The sequence below is a fragment of the Peromyscus californicus genome, unplaced genomic scaffold (assembly GCF_007827085.1).
Source record: "Peromyscus californicus insignis strain IS unplaced genomic scaffold, ASM782708v3 Scaffold_8__1_contigs__length_139910024, whole genome shotgun sequence".
Lineage (NCBI taxonomy): Eukaryota > Metazoa > Chordata > Mammalia > Rodentia > Cricetidae > Peromyscus > Peromyscus californicus.
Window position 1 is genome coordinate 118,180,645 of NW_026294606.1, and position 25,505 is coordinate 118,206,149.

At 42.6% G+C, this 25,505-nt stretch overlaps 1 protein-coding gene across 1 annotated transcript in view; it reads left to right on the plus strand.

Annotated features, from left to right (window-relative positions):
• Nucleotides 1-5,319: 5,319 nt before the first annotated feature.
• The window catches only part of LOC128103468 (liver carboxylesterase 1-like), a 34,878-nt gene continuing 14,692 nt past the window's right edge, over nt 5,320-25,505 (plus strand). Inside the window, exons 1-10 of the mRNA XM_052727888.1 lie at nt 5,320-5,479; nt 8,856-9,060; nt 13,085-13,229; nt 15,867-15,997; nt 17,756-17,909; nt 18,466-18,570; nt 19,191-19,295; nt 21,885-21,923; nt 23,658-23,798; nt 25,360-25,440. Coding sequence (XP_052583848.1) covers nt 5,428-5,479; nt 8,856-9,060; nt 13,085-13,229; nt 15,867-15,997; nt 17,756-17,909; nt 18,466-18,570; nt 19,191-19,295; nt 21,885-21,923; nt 23,658-23,798; nt 25,360-25,440 — 1,158 coding nt within the window. The 5' untranslated portion in view covers nt 5,320-5,427. The remainder of the gene's footprint in view (nt 5,480-8,855; nt 9,061-13,084; nt 13,230-15,866; nt 15,998-17,755; nt 17,910-18,465; nt 18,571-19,190; nt 19,296-21,884; nt 21,924-23,657; nt 23,799-25,359; nt 25,441-25,505) is intronic.

The following is a 25,505-nucleotide window of genomic DNA, read 5'->3' on the forward strand; positions in this document are numbered from 1 at the left end:
GACTTTTTGCTTGTTGGCTTGTTTGTTTGCTCTACAAAACAAGGCATCTTTCTGTTGGTTCTATAAACTCCTTGATATATTTTACAAACGATAAGAGGAAAATCTTGGTCTTTGTGCTCTCAGTTTTTTTTTTTTTTTACAACAGTGCAAATCATAACTTTGTAAATCAAAGAAGAGTCTGCGTTCTTGAATCAAGACAAATGTCTGTGCCTCTGAGAGGGAAGTATGGAGAGAGATCCAACATCATGGGATGCCACCTCCACAGGGGGTGGATAGATGATTGACTTTCCTGAATCATAAAGAAAACTAGCATATATTGGGGAGAGACAGATGAGATGATGTTGTACCATTTTTTTCCTGGGGACACAGGAACGAAGGCCCACTCGCTCCAGAAAGGGCAGGAATGACAGAGTAAGAGAATAATCCCACCTGAGTCCGGCTTGCTGAACTAGTGGGTTTATTGGCCTTACTTACGTGAGTGGGGGTTTCTTACCAGTTTACTGAGAAAGCAGCTGCATCATGACAAAGTCCTACTTGAGCATGGGTGACAACTACCAGTAGTTGCAGAGATGGAATCCCATGCTCAGCTAACCTGTCCACCCTGTATTTACTCCACACTGTGAGATGACATACAGTTCGGCAGAATAACACACAACAGGGATGGGATGGCAAAGGGAGTGACTAGACTCTGTTGAGGGCCACCCAGGAGGAAACATCAACAGCTGGATTTGTGAGACTTTGGTAGGGAATCACAGCAGTTCTGATTATAGTGTTACACTTAAGGAGATCTCTGAATACTGGCTCAGTTCCTGCCTTTAGGTGCAAAATGTTTTAATGAATGTGAGGAGGGCTAAAGATTTTAAAGTGATGCACACCATGGGTAGCCTTAACAAGAGTATAAAACCCCTGAGAACCACAAACTCAAGGAAGTGTTTATACCCATTGTAGGCTTTTCTCTGTGGATGTCTGTCAGGTGATTACAGTTAAGTTTGTGGACCGTAGCAAGACTGTGATACAGAGTGTTTCTGGAGTTCAGACACAAGGCACCTCACAGGTTCATGTTCATGAATAAACAGAATTCTGTACCCACTGGAGAAAGCGAAAAAAGGGGGGAGCATATTTTTCATTATAGCTTTGTTCAAAAAATGTTGCAAATGAAGAGAAGAGCTTGAAAATTCTACCCTCCCATAGTTAGGGAGGAATTGGGAGTACTGGGGGGTGTGAGGAGGAAACCATAATCAGAGTACATTGCATGAAAATAACCTATTTTTAATTAAAGAAAAAGAAAGAAAGGGAGGGTGGATCTATTTTGGAAGCCTGGGTCCACTGCACTGTACTCTATTCACATTCATTATTATATTAAAAATGTCCACAGTTCAGATTCTGATCAATTCTCCACATTTCAAAAGTGAAATATGGGCCCTTTTACATCTAGAAAAATCTATTAGTTTTCAATTTGGTATGTAGGTTTTATTGCCTGTTTGGAACAGTCTGTCCGCGGGGTCAGATCTAGTTTACTTTCAGAAGTCTAGTGGAGAAAGTGACTGAGGTCACAGAGGATTCCTTGTAAGACCTAGTCTAAAACCTCTTTCCAGTTTCTTCTTATACCAAATGGAAGTAAATAAAACATCCCAGAAAACGCTATCTTCTGGCATGGTTATGGAGCTTACAACAGTAATTTCTTCCGTATGTTACCAGGCATACCTGCAAGGGAGGCATGGGACATCATCTGTGACTGACAGCCCTCTTTCCCAGAATATTCTTTGGATGTTCATAGCAGGATGAAGCCACCACCGCTCAAAGGCATAAAAACTTCCCAGAACTCCTTGGAGGAACCTATAAGCAAAGCATAGAGCACAGGAGTACCTGCCATCAAGGAGGCTATTATAGGTTTGGGTTCCATACTGGTTGTGGGGCCATCCACTGGAATAGAGTCAACCTACCAGTGGCCACACCCTTAAAGAAACAGACTCTTCCTACTCTAGCACTCAAACACTGTCAAAAGGGTCAAAGCTAGTGGTGGGGGCCCATGACTCCTCCCCCCATGCTAGAACGTTGACTGGCTTTGGTGTTGTACAGGCAAGTACAGCTACTGTGAGATCTTGAGTGCCTTGGTCCTGTCATGGCAAGAAGACGTGGTTTTGCTCCAGTTCTCCCTGAACTCTAGCTCTACAATCCTTCCTCTCCTTCTTCCACAGTGTTCTCTGAGCTGTGGGAAAAAAGGGTGATACAGATGCCCCATTTGTGCCTGAGCACCCCACCTGACACATGCTCTCTGTACATTGCACTTGTTGATCTTGAAAAGAACCTGTATTCAGTTCCCAGCAACCACATAGTGACAAAACACTGTAACTTTAGTTCCAGAGAATTCAGGTCCTCTTCTGGCCTCCACAGGTACTGCAGACCTGTGATGCACAGAAATTCATTCAGGCAAAAAAACAAAACAAACAAACAAACAAAAAAACATATACACAAAATAAAAATGAACAACCCTCAAAGAAAAGATACAAATTTAGAAGACAGTTTGATATTACTTCCATTTATCAGATAATTGTAATTGTGTCCTTTTTTTGAGACAGGGTTTCTCTGTGTATCCCTGGCTGTCCTGGAACTCTCTCTCTGTGTAGACCAGGCTGGCCTAGAACTCAGAGATCTATCTGCCTCTGCCTCTGCCTCCTCAGTGCTAGGATTAAAGGCATGTGCCAACCCTCCAGCAGTAATAGTGTCTTAGTTAGGGTTTACCATTGCTGTGAGGAGACATCATGGCCATGGCAACTCTTACAAAGCAAAACAATTAATTGAAGGTAGCTCGCTTACAGTTTCAGAGGTTCAGTCCATTATGACCATGAAGGGGAACATGATAGCATGTAGGCAGATGTGGTGCTGGAGCTGAGAGTGCTAAAGATTGCAAGCAACAGGAAGTTGACTGCCTGTCACACTGAGGGAAGCTTGAGAAAAAGAGACCTTAAAGCCTGCCCCCACAGTGACACATTTCCTCCAACAAGGCCACACCTCCTAATAGTGCCACTCCCTTTGGGGGACATTTTCTTTCAAACCACCACAAATAGGTTCACCCTTGGGGCCTATGAGCTCCCCAATCATGAGTTCTTGGTCATATTTGGAGTATCAGGTATAAGTTTCCTCCTGTGAAGCAGACATTAAATCCAATTAGAAAGCAGTTGGTAACGCCTATAACATTTGTGCCACTATTGAATCTATGAGTCATTACTATAGTTCACAAAGTTCACAACTGGATAAGACTGTTCATTGAATCCCCCATCCCAGCTGCCTACCCACCACCTTTCTAGTACCATGAACACAAGCCAGTAAAGGGGAAGCTTCCTGCTTAGTACCAACTTGATTTCTCTATGCCTTTTGACCAAAGGATTTAGTGTCTTCAGCTTCAGGGTCTCACTGTAAATTTATGTTGGGCTATCAGAGCAGTGGCAAGAGCCTTTACTGTTTTGGGGGTTCTCCCAGACACTCTTGACTAACAACTTGAGTGGAGGAATCTCTTACTGGGTACTGGGTTTTTATTTGGTTACTTATTGTTTCTGGGAGGAGTACTATTCTCTATGTAGGGTAACTCCAATTAATATATTTTATATGAATATATGCTCATAAAATATTTATTCTACTTTTTCAAAAATCTTTGGTATTAATTGGCCCTACTCCCAATCCTTCCTCTACCCTATCCTCTCATCCTTCTTCCCACTTAATCTCCCCATTGTCCCTCTTCCCCAATCCATTTTACCTATGTTTTAATATCTCCTCTCCCATTAAGATCTTCCTTCTCTCTCCCACCAATGGTACTTTTCTAGTTTTCTGAATTCTATAAGTAGTTCAAGTTAAACACAGAAATCTAAAATGTTGACACTAAGATATACATATGAGTGACAACATGTGACATTTATCTTTCTGAATCTGGGTTACCTCACTCAGAATGATTATTTCCTGCTCCATTCATTTACCTGAAAAATTTGTAATTTTATTTTTTATAGCTGAATTAAATTCCATTGTATATAAGTACCACATTTTCATGATCTACTCATCAACTGATGGGCATATAAGCTGTTTCCACATCCCAGCTATTGTGAATAAAGCAACTATGAACATGAATGAAGATGTGTCTCTATAGTAGAAAATAGAATATTTTGGCTATACAGGAATTTATATATCCAAAGGTCATATGGTAGATTTGTTGCTAATTTGTGGCGAAACAGCACACTGACTAATGAAGAGACCTTCAGGGAGGCAGGATGATTCAATACATGTGGTATGAAAGCAGAGAAGGGAACTAGCTGGGAAAAACAAGAAAAGTAGCAAGAATGATGGGGTGGGGCAAGAGGTACAGAGTGTGCAGGGGAATAAGAAAAAACTCTAATGACACACCTAAGAAAATGCCTTAATGAAACCCATCACTTGAAAACAATCCTTCAAAAGACATTGTAGAACTCTTAGCAAGAAACTTGTGTTTAACAGTCAGAGCATTAGAAACAATGCTGTGTTTCTTGATTTGTTTTCACTGCTACCTGTGGGAAGGGGAAAAGGTTCAATCTTCCACCCAAGAAGAGTACACTCACAGGTTTATGATTATGAGCATCATAAACCTACATCATCATAAACATACATCAGCAGCTAGGTGTAGTTTTTGCTTTCCCAGTGTCTTTCCTGTGGAAGGAAATGTCTGTGGAAGGAAATGCCAGACATTTTAGCACATGCTTAAGAATGAACAGACAGACAATTGGATCGACAGTGATTAGAATATGTAGGGATGGAGTTAGTTCACTGTGGAAGCAGTCCATCCCCAAATGCCTTCTCTACAAGGTAGTGCATTCTCTCACAAGATGGTGTGCTACACAGGAGCTCTTGGCAGGAATGATAAAGGCAATTCAGACAATAAAGGAGATGAGATCGTGTTTGAGATTGCTTCCAAGCATAAGACGTTAGAACTCTAGGAAACACAGGCTCAGGAAGGTGAAACCATTTATCTTGGAGCTGAGATTTTTGGAGGCCTTGAGTTGTTCTAAAATCTCCCATCCTTTTCTGGGGATGCCAGATCAAAGCTCCCCACTGCCTGAAGGCACCTGCCTGCTATGCTAGTCTCTGCCTCTAGGAGGCTCACAGAACACTTGAGGTTTGAATGTCACAGAGAGAAACCTTATGAAAGAAGTCTTTGGGCCTCTGTTATCTGAGAGTTGGGCAATGACTGTGCAAACAAGAGAGAGTAAACTCTAGGTGGGCGTGGCTTAGAGGTCCCACTAGACACCCAGAACTCTTGGTCAGGGATTTTCATCTGGTTGTCTTATGCAAATTGGCTGAGTGGGCAGGATTTCAGTGATTGGTGTATAGCTGTGGGGCAGGATCAGGGCATTCCCTCCAAGCACCAGACACCTCACTGTACCCCAGATTCACTGCCCTTCCACGATGTGGCTCTGTGCTTTGGTCCTGATCTCTCTTACTGCTTGCGTGACTCAGGGTGAGTACTCTTGGATGAAGGTACGTGGTGCATATTTGAAATTCTTCGTCTTGGGTACAGGTTTATGAAGATGCGTGTGGAGAATGACAAAACATCCCTAGCTTCTCTAAGGTGTTCATCTGTTCTGTTTAAGTCTCCTACAGACAGAGGGGCACAAACTTTCTAAGACCCTCAACTCCAGATCAGAGCCAGAGGAGGACATAGATAACCTCCTGCCTCTGCAGGAGGAGTTAGTAATTTCCCTGCTACTCTTAGTCTAGGTCTCACTGGGCATGGAGAAATGGCTAACCAAAATATTGAAAACATAAACAGTAGTAGCAAAATGCAGGGGTGCATCTTAGCTCTGTGTCTGGAGCTGTGAGTTCTTGGGTAAGGTATTGCATTTTGTAGTGCCCAGACTGCTCTGTTTCTAAAATAGAGATGCCAACAACATCTTCCTCCTTTAACTGCATGAAAGTGAAATGAGTGCTTGTGCCCATAGCAGCCCAGGATGTAGCCTGCTCTAGAGGAGATGTAGAAAAGGGCTGGTTTAAAATGCAGTGTGTTAATAGATAATTTGACATGGAAAATCATACCAGCAGCAGCTGGCCATTGAAAACATGCTTTATCACTGAGAGAAGGGGTACACCAATGTGGTGGAATGGGAGGAAAGCACTGGGGTCAGTTAGAAGGTTGAAGAGGAGTGGAAACTTGAGGCAAAGGTCTTTGTCATGCTTTACCCTAGAAAAAAGAAAGGAAGCAGAGAAGAGTGGTGTAGGCTTGGCTAATTAGGGTGATTTAAGAGGGTTTTGGGATGTAAAGGCTGTGTCTGGTTTTCTGGTACATAGTTTCAAGTGATCAAGACAGGTCAGTGGTAGCCCAGGGTAGGAGACCGAGATGAGCGTGTGTCTAGAGTGAGCTCTGGAGTGGTTGGACTCCAAGAGTGTGTCGTTCACCCCAATAATCAGAGCTTCAAATGTCAAAGCAACAGGTATAGAAATCACATTCACAGTCAGTTCAGGGGTCCAATGTGGGGCTTTGGCACCCATCTGTGCCATTTCACGGAGGGGGACTGAATTTTCCAGGGGGAATGCACCAGCCCAAGGTCTTCTGGAGTCATACCCAGCTCTGTCTCTAGCTGCAGAATCTACCATGGTGCTTCCCCATTAAGGGCAGTGGCAGTACTGACATGCCTAGACTTTCTCTTCTCTCTGGCTGTGTGACATTTTGAGAGACTGGGAGCAGAGTGTGAAGCAGAATGAGAAAGGATTCAAATTTGGAGTCGAACATTCCTGTGCTGCTGTTTTTCCTGGCAATGACCACCTCATTTCCATCTTCAGGAAGTTCATCCAGGCTGCTTGCAATTCCTGATTCCGCATCTAGAGCATGGCTTTGATAGCCCCTACCTATCAAGGCTTTGGGGAGGAAGACTGTAAAAGATTTGGAATGCATATGTCATATACTAGGTGGTCAATATATGCATACCCACATTACATAATTGGCAGCTTCTGCAGCCCCGTTCATGCCTCCTGTCTCATATGTCCGCTTTTCTACTCGGGACAATCTAGTTTCTACACACCTCAATTGCATGGCAAATGATCTTGAGTTAACATAGGCCACACCTAGTGATTTCCGCTCAGACTTTACCCTCCTTATCAGAACTCTGGGCACCCTCTCTCCCCTTCTCCCTGGCTTCTCTAATGCCGTGTCCTTTCCTCTCCTGCTATGGTTCTCAATCTCACATTAGCTTTTTCCTGTTTTTAATCTCTCTCTTTTTTCCACACTGGTCCCCTAGTGTACATACATTCATGATGTGTTCTCTCATTTTCAGATGAATAACTACATGCCTGTCACTGACCACCTTCCAGTATTGAAATGCCTCCAGATTTCTTCATAATTCTTTCCCCTAATTATACAATAGCATTCTAGTATAGATGTTTTGGATTCACACAAAATAGTAATGCTACTTCCTATAGACATTTTAACACACATACTTGGCAGGAAAGACATCTCAGTAGGACTGGTGACCTAAAAGCAAAGGGAAAAAGCATGAGGTTTGTTATTAGTAAACCAAGGCGTGGACATGTTCCATTTTTTTTCATTTAAAAATATTTCTTGTATTTCTTGAGATTATAATTATTACAAAATTTCTCCCTTCCCTTTCCTCCCTGAAACCACACTCTATCACCTATATAACTGTCCTTGTTCTTTTTCAAATTCATAGTCTCTTTTTTTGTTAATTGTTGTTACACACATACATACACACACTCCTACATATATAAGCACAACCAGATCAGTCTGTATAATATTACTTGTGTGTATGTTTTTAGAGCTGACCATTTGATATTTGATAACTAATCGATGTGCCTGTCCCTTGGGAAAACTATTCGCTCCCCCTTAACATTCCTTAGTTTTCTGTAGTTCTTTGTGTAGGGTTGAGGCCTCCTGGCCCTTATATTTTATTGAGAATTTCATACATGCATATAATGCATTTAGGTAGACTCCATTGCCTATCCCTTCTCTTCCAATTTCTCTCCTATTACCCTAAACATTTTTCTTCCCAGTCTCATCTGAGAAAAAGATTTAAAAAAAATAGTTCCACTAGGTCCCATTAACTGCTGTCAGTACAAAAATGGGTATCCAGTACGTGGATAGATCTCTCCAAATGGGCAAAAGATGTGAAGATACTTGTGTCCCATGTAAATACTCAGCAAAAGGTGACTTCAGCTGAGGTGGAGTTCAGAAATCAAGTAGACTCGATGACCCACTCTGTGGACAGTCAGCTTTTTTCCTCGGCCATTCCTGTCATTGACCAATGAGCTCATGATCAAAGTGGCCATGGTGGCTGAGATGGGGGTTATACATGGGCTCAACAACATGGACTGCCACTCACCAAGGTTGATCTGAATACAGCTGCGGCTGAGTGCTAGGTCACAACCTTTTTCTTTTTCTTTTTCTTTTTTTTTTTTTTTTTTTTTTTACCAGAATTAGGTGAAGGTTGACTGTTGTTCCTATCTCTCTGACCTCCCCACTCCCCAAAACTGATGGCTAACCTCTATTAATCCTCTCACCCAGCAAGCAGCTCAGCACTGAGATCCTCATAAGTGAATGTTTCCACAGGTTTCTAAGACAGAAAACAAAGTTCCGGTTCATTTCCAGTTTTTCCAATGAATTTGGCTGGATGCTTTTATACGACAAATCCAGTCTCTCTCATCTATCCTTTCCCTGTTAGGAAAAAATTGTCTGTATCCTTATTTTACATGAAGTTAAGTGGAATTTTATAGGATTGAAGTAACTTACTCAAGGTCACATGCCTAGAAAGTGACAAAGCCTATCTGGAATGCAGGTATTGTCTTGGTGTCTCTGATGTGTTCTTTTTCTTCTCCATGTACACCAGGGCACCCATCCTCACCACCCGTGGTGGACACTGCTCATGGCAAAGTCCTGGGGAAGTATGTCATCTTAGAAGGATTCCCACAGCCTGTGGCTGTCTTCCTGGGAGTCCCCTTTGCCAAGCCTCCTCTTGGATCCCTGAGGTTTGCTCCTCCACAGCCTGCAGAGCCCTGGAGCTTCGTGAAGAATGCCACCTCCTACCCTCCTATGTAAGCCGCTGGGGTGGGCCTGGGTCTCTTTAAGTGAAGATGTCTGTCTCAGTGTGGTACGGGAATGAGTCAAAGGGATCTTCTGACTGGCTATACTTTCTTTTTAAATTTTAATTTAATCATTTTTCCTATTACTGAAAATAGATTTTTATATACTATATTCTGATTATGGTTTTCCCTATTCTATTTATTTCCCCCATTCCTCCCAGTTCCCCCTTACCTCCCCTTTCTACTGGCTGCATACCCTTTCTGTCTCTTGTTAGAAAACAAACTGACATCTAAGGAATAAAGTACAGCGAAATAAAATAGAAACAAACTGAACAGGATGAAACAAACAAACAGAAGAAAAAAAGCAAAGAAAAAGCCTGAGTAACACCTGTAAAGAGACACACATGTTCACACGTGCGGGAAATCCACACAAACAAAACTGGAAACCATAATATGACTCCATTTGAGGAGCAGTATGGAAACCTAATAGAGCAGAAGCTTCTTAAAATAGATACATATATAAAGGCCAAATAACAGGAAGGACAGAGCCCCAACTAGACATCTCTCATAACCCAATGAAGACTCCAGTTCCAGGAAGGTTACATCTATGTGAGTTGTTGTCTAGAGGGGCTCTGTGTGAACTGCAAAGCAACCCAGGCTATTTGTTGTTCTCCACAAACAAACAGTACCGCACTATTGCTGAAGACAATGCCCACATAACTCACAGGACATAGAGAAGTTGAGCTGGTGCCTACATAGAGCCCTCACCCCTTCTGACTAATGTTCCTGGTACTGGAAGATATTCTGCACACTCTCAAAGGAGAAAAGTAAACACCAACCCAGCTACACACCCTTCCATCTACAGTAGTGATTGGCCTGCAGGACATTTTGGTGTTAAAGTGGCAGGAAGCTTTTGGGAGTGGCTAACCAGCTCTGATTTGATTTAAGGCCCATTCCGTAAGATGGAACCCATAACCCACACTGCTTGGGTGTCCAAGAACCAAATACTAGACATCCCAGGGATTTAGGGTAAAACCAAATACTACTGGTCTACAAACGGAATGTAGCAACAAAATGACTCCTAATGACATTCTGCTAGACTCATAGTTCAGTGCCTTGCTCAGCCATCACCAGAGAAGCTTCCCACTGCAGCAGATGAGAACAAATATAGAGACCCACAGCCAGACATGCAGAGAGTGAGCGACCATGGAACACTCAGCCTGAAATGGGATGTCTCCATAAAAACCCTCCCCTCAGGGCTTAGGGTATTTGTGGAAGGAAAAGTGGAAAGAATGTAAGAGCTAGAGGAGATGGAGGACACCAAGGAAACCAGGCTTTTACCACAGAACAACTGACACACCTATGAAGTCACCCAGATTGTGGCAGCATGAACAGGGCCCACACAGGTGTGCACCGGATGGGGTCCTAGAGCTGAGAGGTGTGGCAGCATGAACAGGGCCCACACAGATCTGCACCAGATGGGGTCCTAGAGCTGAGAGGTGTGGCAGCATGAACAGGGCCCACATAGGTCTGCACTAGATGGGGTCCTAGAGCTGAGCGGTGTGGCAGCATGAACAGGGCCCACACAGGTCTGCACTAGATGGGGTCCTAGAGCTGAGAGGTGTGGCAGCATGAACAGGGCCCACACAGATCTTCATCAGATGGGGTCCTAGAGATGAGAGAAGAGGTGGACACACACCTCCATCCCTAACCCAGAAACTATCTCCAATTAATAACTATTTACAAATGAAAATTTAGTTTTCTCCAAAAGAGTCTCATTGGGGAAACAAACCAGTCTTAAGGGTAGGCCCCAGGCACGGTAGTAGATGGTCAACAGCAAATGGACTCAATGGCATCTTTGGAGGTTCTCTGTCTCTATCTATCTATGTATCTATGTATCTATGTATCTATCTATGTATCTATGTATCTATCTATCTATCTAACTATCTATCTATCTATCTATCTATCTATCTATTTACCTTACAGGACCTGTGTGTATATAAGATCTCAATCAATGGCATCTTTGGAGGTTCTTTGTTTCCTATATGAACTCAACTTCTTTGGAGGTTCTTTGACTGTACTTTCTCATGGCATCCTTAAGAACACTAGTACCTCTAAGCTTAGCTTTCTGATGCTGTCAGTCTCCTAGATCCCTTTATTTGGCAGATTCTTAGAGAGTGAGATATAATCTAGGTTCTAAAACCCCATTACAGATAAAAAAAAAAAAAGATTCCTACTCTAGTGGGCATTGAATATAAATTAACAAAACAATTGTAGATAATTATAAAGTGTGCTAAATATTTTATAAATGCCCACTGTATCAGGCAGGGGAAATACTTCCTCATGTTAATAATTCTCCCATCTTGAACCATGGCATTGCTTGGGAGTAGAGTGCATAAGGATATAACAAATAAGTGTCTAGTTTCTAGGACACAACCTGAGCAATGTCTGATTGACTCTGTCAGCCCAGTCAGTACAGCATAGAAGCCTAAAGGATGCAGATGGTCCCGGAGCCACCTCCAGGGCACCCAAGCTACCTACAAGTGTCAATTCAGCTATCGCCTCCTTAACAATGCTTCCGAGGAGCTAAGATCCTATCTCTAGATGTCTTCTTACCTTCCCTTGCTTCTCTTTTTAAAATATTTGCTCTTTTTATATTCTTATTGCAAATGTAAAAAATATGTACATATTTCAGAAAAGCCCAGGGAAACAAAGGCAAAAATTGAAATCATGTACAATTAAATAGTTAGACTAGCTGTTCACTTTGACTCATGTCCAGTTTTTATCTGTTGCATATCTTTCACTTTAAAATGGATCATATATACAATGCCACCCTATACAATTGACTATGAACCTAAAGTTTATTAATAGTTGTATTTAATTGGGCATATAAGTGTAACTTACTGATCCAGTGTCTTATTTGGGGATATTGAGTTATTTTTTTAATCTCAACATCATAAAGGGTGCTGTAATAAAAATATAATAGATAAGCCAGGCAGTGGTGGTGCATGCCTTTAATCTCAGCACTCGGGAGGCAGAGGCAGGCAGATCTTTGTGAGTTCGAGGCCAGCCTGGTCTACAGAGCGAGATCCAGGAAAGGCACAAAGCTACACAAAGAAACCCTGTTTCAAAAAACCAATATATATATATATATATATATATATATATATATATATATATATATATATATATATATATATATATATATATTAGATAAATCATTACGCACAATCATGAATGTCCTAGGACAAGTTCTAAGAAATAACATTTACGTAATTTTCATTACATTTACTTCTAGAAATTCCCATATGTGTGTGTGTGTATTTCTTTACAAATAAATATGAAAAAAGCCATCCAGTAGACCATTATCAAATATTAAATTTTCTGAAAGAATGATTTTTGTCTATTGAACAAACACAGTAACAATCACAACAATAAAAATTGTGACTTTGCATGTCTCTAAATACCAGTGAAGTTGATCTCTGTACCCATTTTCAACTCTGAATTTTTCTTTCTGTTCTGATGAATAGTGTTCTTGGTGGTCTTGGGAAACTTTCCCAGGATGGAGATGTGAAAGTTATCTGTGCTGGCTGTACTCTTCCCACTGCGTCAGGGGACACCTGGGTCACTCTGTTCTTCTGCTTGATGGAAGTGTATTAAAGACCAGAGAGTGTTTACCTGATTGAAGAGCATGGACACCCTGCAGGTCATTCTACAAAGCCTAGATAAGGGAAGAATTCTGTCTAGACACTGCAGGAACTCTCTTCTCTTAGGGAAGTCAGGCATATAAGCACATCATTCCTGTGTCCAGAACATCTTCAAGCTCTGAGATAGGAAGAAGTGCCAACTCGTTCTCCCTGTTCAAAGTTAGGAGGCATTTATAGAACCATGGGGTTACCTTCAGGAGCCACAGAGACTGTCTTAGGCACTGATTCTCCACTAGAAAGCTCAAATTCACAAAGCAAGCAATTTTGGGCCTCTGATAACATATCCAGCTTCGATCTGCTATAACTTGGGTGCTGTCTCTCCTTCCCAGGTGCTCCCAAGACCCAGTGGCAGGGCAGATGCTCTCAGAGCTCTTCACCAACAGAAAGGAGAGCATTCCTCTCCAGTTTTCTGAAGACTGTCTCTACCTAAATATTTACACTCCTGCTGATCTAACAAAGCGCAGCAGGCTGCCGGTAAGCATGGGGACCACAGGCCAGACTTGCAGGTTTCAGCATCGGGCTCTTCTGTGACACTGGGATGGGATGAGGGAAGCTGCGGGCAGGAGTACCACAGACAAGGCCAGAGTCGCAGGCCCAAGGATGTCAGACTTTGGTGGAGGCTGCCTTGCATCTGAGATGCTTATCTTAATCTTCCAAGCTCTCTCACACTAAAAGTAATATGACTAGTAAAATGACTACTCTGAATTATTATGGTAAGAATTTGATTCCCAGAGTAGGTATAGACTAATTTTCATGAGACTCAAAGCTGCATGTAAAGAGAAAATTGAATGATACCTTTTAAAAATATAAACAGATTTAATTTAATGTGTTCAGTATAGTCCCAATACACAGGGGAATTCGGTAGATACTGCTAGTGTGCAAACAAGAGAAATTTCTTTGATTTTCTAGAATTTGCAATTTGATAAATATGACAATTAAGAAATGATTCATAATGACCATAATGACAGTCAGACTAACACGAATGCTATATTAGAAACAAAATGCAATTTTTTCATTAGTTTTGAAGTAGTTTTCATAGAAGAAAGGTTATTTAGTTGGGTTATAAAATAACATGCATTTTAATATGCACAAATGATTCCTAGGAGGACTGTGGGAATGAAATGTTTTGAAATTTGAGGGGACAGGAAGCTAGTGCAGTCTGAGAAGTACTTGAGGACCTGAGTTTGATTCCCAGCACCCAGCAGAAAGAAGACATGGTTGTGCATACTTGTAATCTCTGGGCAGGGAAAGGAGATGGAAGGGTCCCTAGATCCCAGAGGTCATCAGCCCAGCAGAGGTGCTGAGTCCAAAGTCCCACTGAAGGGACCCTGCTTCAAACAACGATGAGGAGGGTGCCTAGAGACAGGGCCTAAGGCTGACCACTGACCTCCATGTGTATACATTTGACATAGACATACACGTCAATGTCTATACATTTGAATATAGACACATACCCCTGCTGGAGAATACCAAGACAAGCTGGACCATCCCTTCTGGTCCTGTCTTGCCAACAACACACAACCCCTTGGTCTAGAGATGTTCCAGAAACACCATATTGTTCTTTGATAATCAGAAGATTTATAGATGTGTCACACCAGTGTCCATTCCTGGAGGCATCATAGAAATGAAGAGTGCCACTCTTCCCCAGAACTCCTGAAATTGGAACTGCAGTTTACAAGCTCTCCACATGATCTCCATGCGTGGTGAAATTTTGTTCCCTGTTATTCATAATTGGAAGACCAACAGTCATTGTATTTAACATTTGAATCTCCTTAGACCCTGCTATCGAATTCTGGTGTTTGAAGAAAGGACAGACTACATTAGATAACTGAACAAAGACACAAACACTGAATAGGTAATAGGTGTTTGTGATTGGAGGGTGATTTCATTTTCCTCTGTCTCCAGATGGCTGGGTAGCCTTGGAGAAGCTGTTTTCAGCTCTCTAACTTTCATTCCTGGTACTGATGACCTGGTGACAATGTCTGTGACCTTCAATAGTTTTTAACTATAGGATTCTATGAATAAGCAAGAACAGTTCACTTAAGACTTCTGTGGCACCACAGACTTTCAACAGTGTGTATCTGAGGTGAGACTTTCCTTTCCATGAGCTGTCATATTCTAGCTCCCTGTTCCTTCATGGTGCATGACTAAAATTTCATGCTATTTCATTGCCTTATAAGAATCACCCAACTGAGGCAGGAGAGATGGCTGAGCAGTTCAGAGTATGTACTGTTCTTCCAGAAATGAATCCAGTGCCCAGCATCCATGTCAGGAGGTTCACAAAGGCCTCTAATTCCCTCTCTAGGCACCCATGCTTACCCACACAACACTACTCTTTACACATATACAAACTTTGGAATAAAATGAGCCTATAAACAAAAATAGTATGTTCCAAATAATTGCACAGCTAGAAACAGCAGTCTAATCATGAAGATTCTCTTCACAGCATGGTGTGAGTGAGAAAATTAAGATTTTTTTTTTTTTTTTTTTTTTTTTTTTACTCAAAAGGAGTGTTGATATTCAGGTAAAAAAAAGTAAAATTTTTGCTAAAGCATAAAATGCATAGAGATATTTGAGTAATTTCTACAACACGAGTCATGAGGCTTCTTTCCTGTAGTTTGTATAATGTAAGGAACTGTGTACATCACAAAGTCCCATGCTTTCTGATACAGAAACATGAGCTCTTTGTACGATGTGTAATGTAATGCAGATCATGCATTTTTCTTAAGTCTCAAAACACCTTTCATGTGATCCCTTTTAAAATGTCTATTGATTATTGTTTGGGAATTTCATGCATGATACAATGTATTTTGATTGTATTCATACCCACTCGCCCCTTGAAATCCTCTGGGATCCTCTTCCACATCTTGCTCCCACCTCACTATGTATGTATAATGATGGGGTAAGCAGCCTTTTGTAGGCCAAAGAGTTGAACTGGGCCTAAACTAGAATGGAGAGAAGAGTTCTTGTGGCTGTGTGATGGGTACTGATGTGTCTTGGTTGATGCCCTCCTCAGTCACAGCTTCAACATCACTATCAACACTGAATGAACTCTATGGTCCTCCCCATTTTGCTCCCCATGACTTATGTAGTTATATTCTCCTTGTCCAGGTGATGGTGTGGATCCATGGAGGTGGACTGGTGGATGGGGCATCCACCTATGATGGACTGCCCCTCTCAGCTCATGAAAATGTGGTTGTAGTGACCATTCAGTATCGCCTGGGCATCTGGGGCTTCTTCAGGTGAGCTACCGACATTCTTACCTACACATCAGTCCCTATATCAGTCTCTTTTCTGTTACTGTAAAAAAAAAAAAGCATGGGATGTGTGATTACATAGAATTCTAATGTACTTAGCTTTGAATTTGAGATGCTGTAAGTTCAAGATTGTGCGATTTCAACAAATGAGCCATTGTCGGGAGACTTTGGCTGTGTCACAGCATGGTACATAAATAACAATGGAAGCTAAGCATGCAGACAGATCACATGGTGGGACAAGTATCACAAAGAAGGGAGTGAGGTTCCTTTAAAAATTAACTCATTCTCTGGGGAACAATCAGGGTCACAAGAGAACTGTATTAATTCCTTTCCAGGGCTGCATCTGCAGTGACCAAATAACCTTTCACTGAATCTCAAATTCCATAGGTCCCTTCACTGCCTACTAATGCTACAACATAGACCAGGACATGGGAACTGAACCTTTGGTGGGCAAACCATTTGCAAACCCAAATGATCAATACACAAGTCCTTGCTCCAACCCTAGTCAAAGTCCCATGTGTCTAGACTGTTATTGTTATAACCATCTACTGTTATAGATCTACTATTTGAATACTATAGCTGTTCTGCACAGGGCCCAGCATGCTCTGTAAGACATATTAAGTCCTGTCATTCCTCTACACAATGTTTTCCTGTAGCATGAATCTTAGAAGGTCTTGTTAATAAAAACAAACCTGGAGCTGGGTATTGGGGTGAATGCTGGAAGATCAGAGAAGCAGAACAAGCCACAGCCACCTCACCATGCCAATTCCTCAGCTGATCCTGTTTCCTCAGACTGGAAGCCTCTCAGCTGAAATATGCTCAAAAGCCTAAAAGCTTAACCAGCTCTAGTTCCTGGTTTTCATGCCTTATATACTGCTTTCTGCCATTACTTCCTGGGATTAAAGGCATGAGTCACCATGCCTGGCTGTTTCCAGTGTGGCTTTGAACTCACAGAGATCTGGATGGATCTCTGCCTCCAGAAGGCTAGGATTAAAGGTGTGAGTGCCACCATTTTCTGGCCTCTATGTCTGTCTAGTGGCTGTTCTGTTCTCTGACCCCAGATAAATTTATTAGGGTGCACAATATATTGGGGAACACAATATCACCACATTTTCCTGTTACTTAGAATGATACACAAGTCTTTGTCAATGCCCATAGTGCCCGTTCCACCTGCATCTCACACCAGCTACACTCACTTCTGTTCCTGTGGCCCTGGGGCCTTGTAACTATGCTTCTCCTACTGCAGCTCCATCTTCTTATACTTGCAAGACCCACATGCTCATTTTATTCAGATCTCTACTAAATGCCACTGCCTAATGAGGTCTTCTCTGGCTGTGCAATCTGAAATACCATGCTACAGTCCCACCCTGCCACCCCTTTTCCCTTCAGATCTAATTTTATTTTTTTTCACTAGCTTTTCCTATGTTCATTTCTTCTGTTGGTCTATGGACTTCAGCAGGAGCCAACTGTAGTTAGAGATTTCATCTGTTTGTTTTCAGATGAGCCCTAGCATTTAGACCCAAGTTGTGTGCATGGTGGGTGGCTCCTGAGTATAAAGTACCTGGATGATGAGTGTAGGGACCACCACAGAGCATTGTTGTAGGGATGAGTGGCAGGTGAGTGCTCATGTAGGTAATGTGGAGCCCAGTATTATTTCAGAGAACTTACTAAAAGCCCTAGTTTATCTCTGGTGTTTAGAGCACAGTCATGGCATCTCTGCTCCAACTCACCATTGTCCCACAGCACAGGGGATGAACACAGCCGGGGGAACTGGGGTCACTTGGACCAGGTGGCTGCACTGCGCTGGATCCAGGACAATATTGCCAGCTTTGGGGGCAACCCGGGTTCTGTGACGATCTTTGGAGAGTCAGCAGGAGGTTTCAGTGTCTCTGTTCTTGTAAGTGTTTCTAACTCCATGGAACAACAGGTAATCCAGGTGAATGGTTGGGTTAAAAGGAGCACGTGATAGGAGAACACACAGAGACAGCCGACCTGAGCACATGGGAGCCTCAATGGGACCAACCTAGGCCATATGCATGTGTGTGACAGTTGTGTAGCTTGGTCTGTTTGTAAGGTTCCTAGCAGTGAGATCATAACCTGTCCCCTGGTACTTAGATGACTTTTGGGAACCTGTTCCCCATGCTGAATTACCTTACCCAGCCCTGATGCAGGGCGAGGAGCTCGGTCCTAACCTCAACTTGATGTGCCATTCTTTGGTCAAGCCCATGGGAGGCCTGACCCTTTCTGAATGAAGATGGAGGAGGAGAGGGTAGGGAGGGGTTGGATTGGAGTTGGGAGGGTGTGAACAGGAGGAGAGGAGGGAAGGGAAACTGTGGCCAGTGTGTAAATAAATGAAGAAAAAAGTTAATTAAAAAAAAAGAGCGCGTGAACAGAGCCCTAAGGGCAAGTGAGTTACTGACTTCCCCTGTGAGCATAAACTCTCTTCCTCCAAGGTGTTGTCTCCCCTGGCCAAGAGCCTCTTCCACAGGGCCATTTCCCAGAGCAGTGTGGTCCTGAATCCTTGCCTGTTTGGGAGAGATGCCAGACCCATAGCTAAGGTATGTATCACCTTGGACAGCTCCGGTGCCCCTTACTCTGTTCTCCTGGGACCTCAAAGTCTTTCTTGCTGTGGGATTCAGCTGAGGTGCTCAAGTGATCAGGAAGGGCTACTGCTTTAAGGGACACACTACACTTCATGTGTAACGTGTTGTCTAGGCCTCCAGCCATTCTGCCCACATTTTAGTATATAGGAGACATGGTCATCTCCTGTGCATATATGAACACCCTCATTTGTAGGTGGAGAAAGCAAGACATGAAGAGGCTGAATGACTTATCTAAGACAACAATGTGTCAGATGTGGGATCTGAAACCAAATAGTGAAATCCAAACATCCTCTGCAGCCACACTTGACTTTGAGAACATTAAGTCCTCCTTGTGTTTCTGGGAATAGAAATTGTATCCATTTTATCAGGCACCAGAGGCATAGAGATTGTATAACAAGGTCCTGTTCCTGTTCTGCTCAGTAACAGGAGTTACACCCTGGGACTCAACTCCTGTATTTGCTGGTCTAGAATACTGTCAGCAACCATCTGTTGCCTTAGAAATTAGGAAATGGAAGAAGCTACAGTCTGCATGGAGGGAGGGAAAAGATTCGCTCTTGACCCCTGATCTCTTACAGAAAGTGGCTGCTCTTGCTGGCTGTAAAACCACCACCTCAGCTGCCATGGTTCACTGCCTTCGTCAGAAGACAGAGGATGAGCTCTTGGAAATCACACTGAAAATGGTAGGTGTCTCCATCCTAGGAGCCCCACCCTGTATATCTGGCTCAAGGTTTCATTTGTTCAGCTATGCTCTGGCTTTATATCCCCTTAAACAGTTTCTTGCCTCTCAGAATTGTCTATCTAAATTGAGATTTTTTTCATTCTGTTATTGTTATAAAATACTTCAAATATCAAAAGGTCTGATAATAACATGATGAGAAATTACATGACAACCCCCCCCCCCCGCTTTATCAAAACATAATATTTTGAGAAACGGCATACTGTGTGAGGAGCTTGGCAGTGAGGAATCCCAAGCTGACTGACCCTGGAGCCGGGTTCTGAGAGGGGTGCAGTTTACAATGAAACCAGTGAGATGTCTGTCAGGGTTCTGGAAGGTGGCAGTAGTCAAATGATGAGGCTGTCCATGGGGACTTGTCTTGAGTCAAGAGCACTTTTTCACTGGGAATAACTGACTCCTTATGCTCTATATGTGGTCTTCAAGTCTCCCATAAGTAAGATAGGAAGGCGTTGGAAGCACCTGTCACCTTATAATCCTCATTCACCACGAGTATAAATGGAAGTCGGTAGAGCTGAGAATTTGCTGCAATTAAATGGAAAACACCATAATGATTTGTTTGTGTGTGGGTTTTACAGTTAGAAATCCCTGCAATGGTTTGGTTTAGGGTCTTCCTGTGTAAAGTGGTAGGCCTGAAGTAGTTATAGATCAAGAATTTGATCTGAGTAAAATGAGGAGAACTTGTGTGCGTGTGATATGTTCATTCTCTCAGTGTATTTCATAACTTCCTGCTCATAGAACCTTTATGTAGTATGTGGGGGCTGTTGGGGTGTGTATTTATTTCTGGGTAGTTGGATTGCTGCGGACACCTTACAAGTGGTGCAGATCATGTTTACTGTCACTGTGGTTTTCTTGTTAATGCCATCATAGTTCTTCTGGTATACATTGCTGTGTCTGGTGATGCATTAAAATATGTACTCATAAAAAATATACTATCTTAACATCATAATTTTCAGATTTTTTAAGACACAAAACATTCCCTATATTCACATATAACTATCAACCTGAGTTTTGGGGATGAGACATGCAACAGAAGGCATTTAAGGAAAGTGTCACAACTGGTGTAGAAAATAAACTCACAGCATACTGTAGCCCAGTTTTCTACATTTTTCCAATGTATTCACTTAATTAAAGTTCTAGGATTGCCATCAATCTACCTACCAATTCATCTGCCAACAGTCTATTCATCTTTATAACCAAGTCCTGTTCATCACTTTTTTCATCAATCCAGTAGAGATGAATCTAAAACTTTGAATTAATCCCTTTCCAATCTACCCATTATCCATGAATCATTCAGTCAATCTCTACCTACATGCCTTCACCCAGACCTCCAAAACAATAGTCTGTTCTATATCTACCTATTACTTTTCATCTGTATTTTTAGTGAATCCACCTAAATAAACAGTACTTGTATTGATCAGCTACATCTGTACATCCATCTGATGTCTGTGTCTCCATCTATTTTTGGTCCATACAGAAGGGAGCTAAAAGGGAGACAATGAGGACATAAACTGAATACTTTTCTGATGGCAACAAAGAAATGCCCAGGATGCAATGCGTTGCAATGAGCATGCAGGATTTGGGGTTTTCTCATCTCAGATGAGAACAGTCTTTAAGGTTCCTTGAACAGAAAAAGAAATACGTTGTACAGAATTTTCAAATAATAAAAATGTCCTGGAACAAATGGCTTAGGATGTGGCTGGATCCAGACACTCTGAGTATACTGTGGGGGATGTACCTATCTCCATTCCTTAGCTCCCCATTCTTATTTGAGGGAAAATGGGGAGGGCTTCTCTCTAAACTAGTTTGCTTTCTTAGCAGGTTAAAAGTTTTAGAATTCTAGACTAATACTCTATACGCTTGGGAGGTAACTGTACTAAACAATTCAGCAGTAATGTTAAGGGTATACTCAGTTTTCCTGATCTTTTACCAAGATCTCTGATTTCTGTGAGGCAGAGTGTAGAGAGGAGACAGAAAAACCAACTGAGAAGTTTCACCACTGCATTAATCCAGGCAAGGCATTTCCTAGACACAATGTTCTGGGTCATATACAGTTGCCTGCATTCCCGAGGCAGGGGTGAGGAAGGAGAAAGGTAGGGGTGATGTTGAAGGGGAAATGCTGCTCTGATGTGCATCCCAGCTGCAGCCTAGTCTTCATTATAGGCACTGTGTGCCCCCTACCACTGCCTTGAACTAATAACTTTACTCTCCAGGGGAGACATCAGGGTGTCATGTTGGAGAAAACAGATGAAGGAGAGAGGCGAAGAGACAGAGAGCACAGGCAGAGGCCACAGACATCCTCTCTATGCTCTGGAGAGCCTGAGTGGGCCCCAGGTCCTGTCTTTTTACTGCAACTGCTCCCATCCTGTTTCACCATATGCCCAGACCCTGAGGTTCCAGCATAGGGTCTTCTAATTCTGAGTCCTGCCAAGGAAGAATCAGGAGAAAGAACTTAATATCTTAGGGTAAAACTCAAAGGATCTACTTATGTCTAAGGGAAGTTCTTCACCCTCTTTCTCTGATGTTCTCTCCACAGAAGTTTGGTGTTCTTGATTTTCTTGGAGACCCCAGAGAGGTAAGGGCCTTTGCTTTCTGTATTACAAGTGTTGAGTCCTACCCATTAAAGGAAAGAAAAGAACTCTCCTTTGTAGAGTTCTTCTGTTTCTTATGTGTATTCTGCTCAGGTCCAGAGAGGGAAAGTCACTTGTTTGGTAATACAGTCCTGGCAGCCAGGGGCAACCAGGGTAGCCTGATTCCAGGTTCAGTGCTTCTACTCAGCAACTGAATTCCCTAGAGTCACCTGTTCCCCTCCAGTGGACGTTTTCTGCTTCTAAAATGATCTGTAGGAAAAGGATGAAGTAGACCTTTCAAAGAGCTGAGATGACTCAGTAATAGTCCAGGAGCCCTCACTGAGGAGCACAAGTCTCATTGGACGACAAAAGGTTGGTGTATGAGAGGGGAGACTGACCAAAATCTCAGTGATAAGGATACTGCCCCCACCCAGCATCCAGAATACACCCATGGTAACTCTCCTCTCCCCCTGTCCTTCTTCTTCCTAACACTGACCAGGATCTGGTGACATTAGGTGTGTAGCATCTCCAGTCTTGGCCTTTCTGTCCCCTCCCAGGGGAATCCTTGTTCTTACTATGTAGGAGGAAGGTTTAGGAGCTGGGATAGGACAGTGAAAAAGACAAGATTTTCTACTCTCTTAGAAACTTCTCTTCTAGTGGGGAAAATAGATTGATAAATTGTGTTATGTATTTGGAAGTGGAAGAGGAGAGAGAGTTGGCGAGTAGTTTGTGTGAAGGGCAGATTTGGGTTATGGCTTGAAGAGTTAAGCCATGCTGAGGGGAAATGAGGTCAGCTATCTGAAGCCTAGAAACATTCCCCTGTAGCTGCAAAGGCCTGCTGCAGGATAGTGTATGTGAAGTAGAGGCAATCAGGACAGAAACAGACTTGAGTCTGGGGAGGTGGAAGAAGAGTGAGATTGGGTTGGCTATTGAGAAACTTGGGTTGTGATTCAGCATGACGAGGGTGGGGGTGGGGCGGGTATCCAGAAGGGTCTGAATGGAGCAGTGAGATGTGTTGAGTTTGCAAACATTTCTTTGACTGCAATGTGGAAATAGGTAACAGAGGAAGGGCAGGGGAGGGGCAGAGACCTGGTAGTGGCCACTGTATAACTACAGCATAGGCAAGAGATTCTGGTGTCTATGCCAAGTCATGGCGGTGTGGAAGCATCAAGCACTAGGTGTGGCAGCAGGATCCTGAAGCTGAGAGTTCACACCTTGAACTGCAAGCATGAAGTAGACAGTGCCAACCAGAAGTTAATGAGCTTTAAGCTTTCAGATCTCCCAGTGACTGACATAACTCCCTTCAGCAAGGCCACACCTTTTAAAGCTTCCTAAACAGTGCCACCAACTGGGGACAAAGTGTTCCAACAGGGAACACTTAAACCACACACATACACACACAAAATTGTGTATCATTTATAAATTATAATATATTTATAGTTAAAAATCATGTACAATTTTAAGTATATACGTAAAATTGCATACAATTTGTTACATACACACATATATATAATATACATATGTTGTATATATTGTATACTTTGCTTAAGATCAGTACCCATTCTCTGCCAGTATTGTTTCTGGTTCCTCGGGCACATTCCTGTTTTTAGCAATTCATTAGCCCCATCTGGGAGCCACGTGAGTCTGTGTGCTGGCCAAGCTTTGAGACAGGTAGAAAGTGGAGTCTGATGTTACATGGGAAAGAGTAATTACAGACATGGCATTTTTCTCTTCCCTAGAGCTACCCTTTCCTTCCCACCGTGACTGATGGAGTGGTGCTGCCAAAGACACCGGAAGAGATCCTGGCTGAGAAGAGCTTCAACGCTGTGCCCTACATGGTGGGCATCACCAAAAAAGAGTTTGGCTGGAGCATGCCAATGGTGAGAACACACAGACCTCTTAGCAGTACCCATACAGCCTCAACTCACACAACACACCTTTGTTCCTATGTGTTCTTTCTAGTCACAGTCTCCAACTAGCCCAGAGAAACTGTCAACACTGCCATACTTCCATGGAAACATTCTCCAGAATGGCCCAACTGTCCTCTGGGAACTACAGACCTAGAAAACCCTCTCCATAGACACTATCTTTCCTTAAGGAATCCTAAAATTCCCAGGCTGGGAGGGTCCGTAGAGAAGACAGTGATGCAGATGGAGTAATAAGGGACATCTTGAGAACAGAAGGAGCTGGAGTTCAGGAGAAGCAGGCTGGAGCACAGTAGCTTCCACCTTGGACTTGAACTATTGGGCCTATAGATTTCCATGAGTGTTCTTGGTACTTCATTGTTGAGATCCATAAAATCACTTCAGAATGAATTAAAATTGCTTCTGGAAGGTAAGGAGTATGGAGGTCTTTCCTCCGTCAAAGAAAAATTCAGACACTGACTAAACCAGTAAGATGTGTCTTATTTCGTAGAATTTTGCAGTGAGTTCAGAGTCCTGATGTGTATGGAGATTTCCAGGCTGAGATAAGCTCCGAGAGATGCTGTGGTAAGCAGGGAGTTAGTGTCTCTAGTTACTGAATTTAATTTATGCTCACTTACCAGGAACAAATTCCCTTTTCATCACAATAGGACGCAAAGATGCAAGTTGAAGTATGGGCCTCAGCAAAGTGAAGTCTTCATTCTCCATGGTGACCCAAAAGGAGATCAGGAGTTACCTCCCCAAATGGTCACATTTTCAAAAGATTAAAGAGTTGCAAGCAAATTTTCCCTGAAGCCCTTGAGAAAATAATGTTGCTGAGGAAACTGTATCTCAAAGGACAGAGAAAAGATTGGTGATCACAAGAGAAGGCTCAGGGGCCAATCCACCTATCACTAAGTTCAGGCCAGAGACAGAGTAAGTCCAGTTGAGTTTCCTGAGCTTTCCCAGGCACTGAAGAGAGACCAGTGTCATGCTAGGGCTCTGCACTGGCCTTTAGCTCCTGGAAGCTGTACTGGAATAGGGTCAAGTTTCTCAGTACAGACATTTGGACAGGGTCTAGACACACAGAAGGTTCCCCAGCTCTACCTGCAAAGGAATTGCAGAGGTCATCAATGAAACTCAGCCATTGGGTTGACTTGACTCTGGCTTCCACAGACACCTAAGATATAGGTCAGGGCTTGTGCCCTCCCTGTACACTCAACACTACCCTAGACTTAATACCACTCCTTCTCTGAAGAATTATTGTGTGTTTGTGTTATATAAATTATATGTAGTATAGATGTGCTATTTATATAATATCTAATATATGTCATATATGTGATATGTGTATCCTCTTACACTACATATATTTCTAGATACAATCTCATTTTTTCATAGGTTATTTCTTCAAACATGAAATTTCACATCTAACAAGGCCTGGTAAAGGAGCTTCCTTCTGTATCGGTTTGGTTGTTTGACATTTTTGGTTCTTCCTGTTAATTCCACATGATTCACAAATGACAATCATTGTGTTTAACAGATGATAGGCTTCCCACTTTCTGAAGACAAACTGGATCAGAAGAGGACCGCTTCCCTTCTTTGGCAGTCTTACCCAATCCTTGTAAGAATTTAGAGAATCATGGGACTCAGCTGAGAAACGAAGAAGTATGGGTGCTTGCCTCCAAA